At 42.1% G+C, this 3,825-nt stretch overlaps 1 protein-coding gene across 1 annotated transcript; it reads left to right on the forward strand.

The window, feature by feature from the left end:
* On the forward strand, positions 1-948 carry LOC130684727 (olfactory receptor 56A3). Its single transcript, XM_057506628.1, has one exon. It carries the CDS (start codon positions 1-3, stop codon positions 946-948), a length of 948 nt encoding a protein of 315 aa, XP_057362611.1.
* The last annotated feature ends 2,877 nt before the right edge of the window (positions 949-3,825 follow it).

Raw genomic sequence — 3,825 nt, forward strand, 5'->3', positions numbered from 1 at the left:
ATGACCACACAACACAATGTCACCACCTCCACTGAGATTTCAGACTTCCTCCTGAATTGTTTTGTCAGGTCCCCCAGCTGGCAGCTCTGGCTGTCCCTGCCCCTCAGCCTCCTCTTCCTCCTGGCCATGGGGGCCAATGCCACCCTCCTCGTCACCATCCGGATGGAGGCCTCTCTGCACCAGCCCATGTACTACCTGCTCAGCCTCCTCTCCATGCTGGACATGGTGCTCTGCCTCACCGTCATCCCCAAGGTCCTGGCCATCTTCTGGTTTGACCTCAGGTCCATTAGCTTCTCTGCCTGCTTCCTGCAGATGTACATCATGAACAGTTTCCTCGCCATGGAGTCCTGCACCTTCATGGTCATGGCCTATGACCGCTATGTGGCCATCTGCCACCCACTGAGGTACCCGTCGATCATCAATGACCAGTTTGTGGGTAAGGCTGCCATTTTTATTTTGGCCAGGAATGTCCTTCTCACAATGCCCATCCCAATTCTCGCAGCATGGCTCCATTACTGTAGGAGAAACGTCATTGAGAACTGCATCTGCGCCAATATGTCTGTGTCCACGCTCTCCTGTGATGATGTCACCATCAATCGCATCTACCAGTTTGCTGGAGGCTGGACTCTGCTAGGATCCGACCTCATCCTCATCTTCCTCTCCTACACCCTCATCCTGAGAGCTGTGCTGAGACTCAAGGCAGAGGGAGCTGTGGCCAAGGCCCTGAGCACGTGTGGCTCCCACTTCATCCTCATCCTCTTCTTCAGCACAATCCTGCTGGTCTTCGTCCTCACGCATGTGGCCAAGAAGAAGGTTTTCCCTGAGGTGCCGGCCCTGCTCAATGTCCTCCACCACGTCATCCCTGCAGCCCTCAACCCTATTGTTTATGGAGTGCGCACCCAGGAGATCAAGCAAGGAATCCAGAGGTTACTGAGGAAAGCGTGGTAGGGACACTGGATCTCTGCATTCCTAATGGAAGGTCACTCTGAAGCAATAAAAGGTGAATAGCCTGAAACTTACATTGATGAGTTATTTTCTAAACTCAGAAAATTAGATATCACACCTTCTTTAATAAAACTTCAGTTTCGTTTTAAGTTTCTCTTTCTCTCACCTCTCCATTGGGAATCTCCTTGTCCCTTTCACCTGTCTTTCCTTACACATTGTTTTATTTTGTCCAAAGTATAGACATTCCTGGGAGTAGGTTCTAAAGTAAGAAGTTTATGTTCCTATAAATACAGCTGTTAATGTATCATGACTTTGTATTCTTGAATATACATCTGTGGATATTTGGTAGGTTGTGTTGTGTAATGTGTTCTTATTGCATTTCCACAGAAGGGAGTATATTGGAGACAAGGACATAGGAGTGAAGTTTCTGTCCTGAATGAAGGGAAGATGCTTCTAGTCATTAATTGGCTCTTACTCTGTCAGCCTTTGACCACATCAGTGTCTTTTTTTGTCTCTCCATCTCTGTGTCTCCAACTCCATCTCTGCCTCTCTCTCTCTCCTTCTCTAGGAGACGAGGTGACCTTTTGTATTGTGTCCTGTGTACTTGGCAAAAGGACAAGATTTCTACCTGCGTTACTCATGTGTGTAACAATTAGCCATGATCTTTATTAGATTCTCCTTCCAGTGGGTGTGTGCTGTTGACATGCATCTTTTAATCCAGGGTGTCATAGTTCATGGGGTGCACACACACCTGTGCTAATGTGGTAAAGGGTTGTAAGGATTGTAACATATGATCAAGTAATCATACTTAAACATAAAGTATGCTGTTCAAACATTGTATGCTTATTAATTGGACAGGTAGTAAGCACAATATGTCCTAGGATTTCTGTGAACTCTTAAGACACAAAAATACATAGAACATTGTTGTTGCTTTCAGGGGCTCAAAGGTTGGTTAGGAGGGACACAATAGGAGTTCTTGGAATACAGTCCTCTCAACAGGTGAGAATGAGGAATGGAATAAATACCTGATGGGCAGTAAGGTACCAGGCAACAAAAGAAACCACTTTATAGAGAGTTAAAAGTTTAAGCCTTACACAACTACAAAAAATGTGTTCTTAGGCCCGAAAGAGCTGGGCTCACAGTATTTCACATTACTCCTCTATTACCTGAGAATAGTGAACAATTTGTTTAAGCAGATCCTTTCTAAATGGAAGCCTTTGTGACTCAGTAATAATTTGTAAGGGTATTACCCTGTTTTGATCATGGAAGCAAAATCTCTCCATAGTCTAATACCAATACTGTCCCCAAAGTCTGGGTCTTTTGGTCTTAACCAAAATCACCTGACATACATCCTTGACCAACTTAAGCTTTCATTCCACAAAGCTCTGCCCATTTCTTTCCTCCTCCCTCTCACAGTGAAGAACAATAAATTGGTATTTCATTCCTCTGCTCCTGGATACCATTATGAGCTACCCTTTGAAAATTAAACATGCATTCACATAAGGAAAAACAATACCTGAAAGCATATAATCAAGCATTAACACTGATTTACATTTCCGAAAAGTAAAAAAAATCTCTCAGGATCCATCTTGGTTAAAACCTAGATAAACTTTTACTTTGTTATTTGAAGGAGAACTCCCCAAAATTTCATTCTCTCAAACATTTCAAAATAATTCAAATGGCTTGGTTTCAAGTGTGCATGACCGAATACCAACAGGAAGGCGTTATGTGTATAAAAGGTATGAATGTACTAAACAGCTTCTAAGGTAAATTTGGACCACTGTCTCTTACAAAATATTAAATACCTACCACTTTTCACAATATTACATATTGACATCTTATCATCAAGCACATACACAGAGTGATAATGGCCCTTGAGACCAACATCTAACATATTGTCTATCAAGTGTGCATTTACAGAGAATATAGACAAAGTTTTGTTATGGTTCTGGGGTTGCAGCAATGAGGAACATACTCAAGGTCCATGCTTACAACTGCAAAGGCTCTAAACCTCTAAGAAAGAGGAGTCCAAGAAGCAGTGGAAAGTGTCAATAGATTTCATAACAGTTCTCCCAACACAGCAGCAGAATATGCCAACAGGAAGGACATAGCCAAGGAGCACCTAAGGCAGAGGTCCAATACTATGGCCATTAGGCGGAAGGCTGGGGTGCAAATCTACAAGAGAATTTGAAGGACTAAGCAGAATATGATAACAGGAACTTGAGTTTGAACCAAAGCAGGAACACGATCCTGTGAACTGAAGACATACGGAAGAAAATGGGATTGAAGAAGGGAGGCACTTCATCAGACCAGCACAACCCACAGAAAACGTGTCTGCTTTCTAAAATATTAATCAAAAATAAGTACATAATTACGCCAGAATTTCTAGATGAAATACCAAGCTGTTATTTCTTATCTTGTTGATACTAGCCATTCTGGCTAATGTGAGGTGATATCTCATTGTGTTTTAATTTGCATTTCCCTGATGATTGATGATGTTGAGCATCTTCCCATGTGTCTGTTGGCCACCTGCATGTCTTCTTTGAAAAAAATGTCTGTTCAGGTCCTTGGACCATTTTTAAATAAGATTATTTCAGGTTTTCTGTTGAGTTTATGAGTTCTTTATACATTTTAGATACTAGCCCCTTATCAGATATATCACTTGTAAATATATCCTTCCATACAATAAATTGCCTTTTCATTTTGCTGATGGTTTCCTCTGCTGTGCAGAAGCATTTTGGCTTGATATAGTTCATTTGTTTATTTTTGCTTTCATTTCCCTTGCCTGGGGATAAAATCCAGAAAATGTGAGTCTAGGAATCACAGGAAAAACCACAAAGCTAGTTCAGCCTCAACACTGGCTCAGGTTGGAGAAATGTC

The sequence above is a fragment of the Manis pentadactyla genome, chromosome 9 (genome assembly GCF_030020395.1).
Source record: "Manis pentadactyla isolate mManPen7 chromosome 9, mManPen7.hap1, whole genome shotgun sequence".
Classification (NCBI taxonomy): Eukaryota; Metazoa; Chordata; class Mammalia; order Pholidota; family Manidae; genus Manis; species Manis pentadactyla.

Excerpts from the sequence above, each read along its gene's own strand:
- LOC130684727 (XM_057506628.1), top strand. The coding sequence starts at position 1 with ATGACCACACAACACAATGTCACCACCTCCACTGAGATTTCAGACTTC.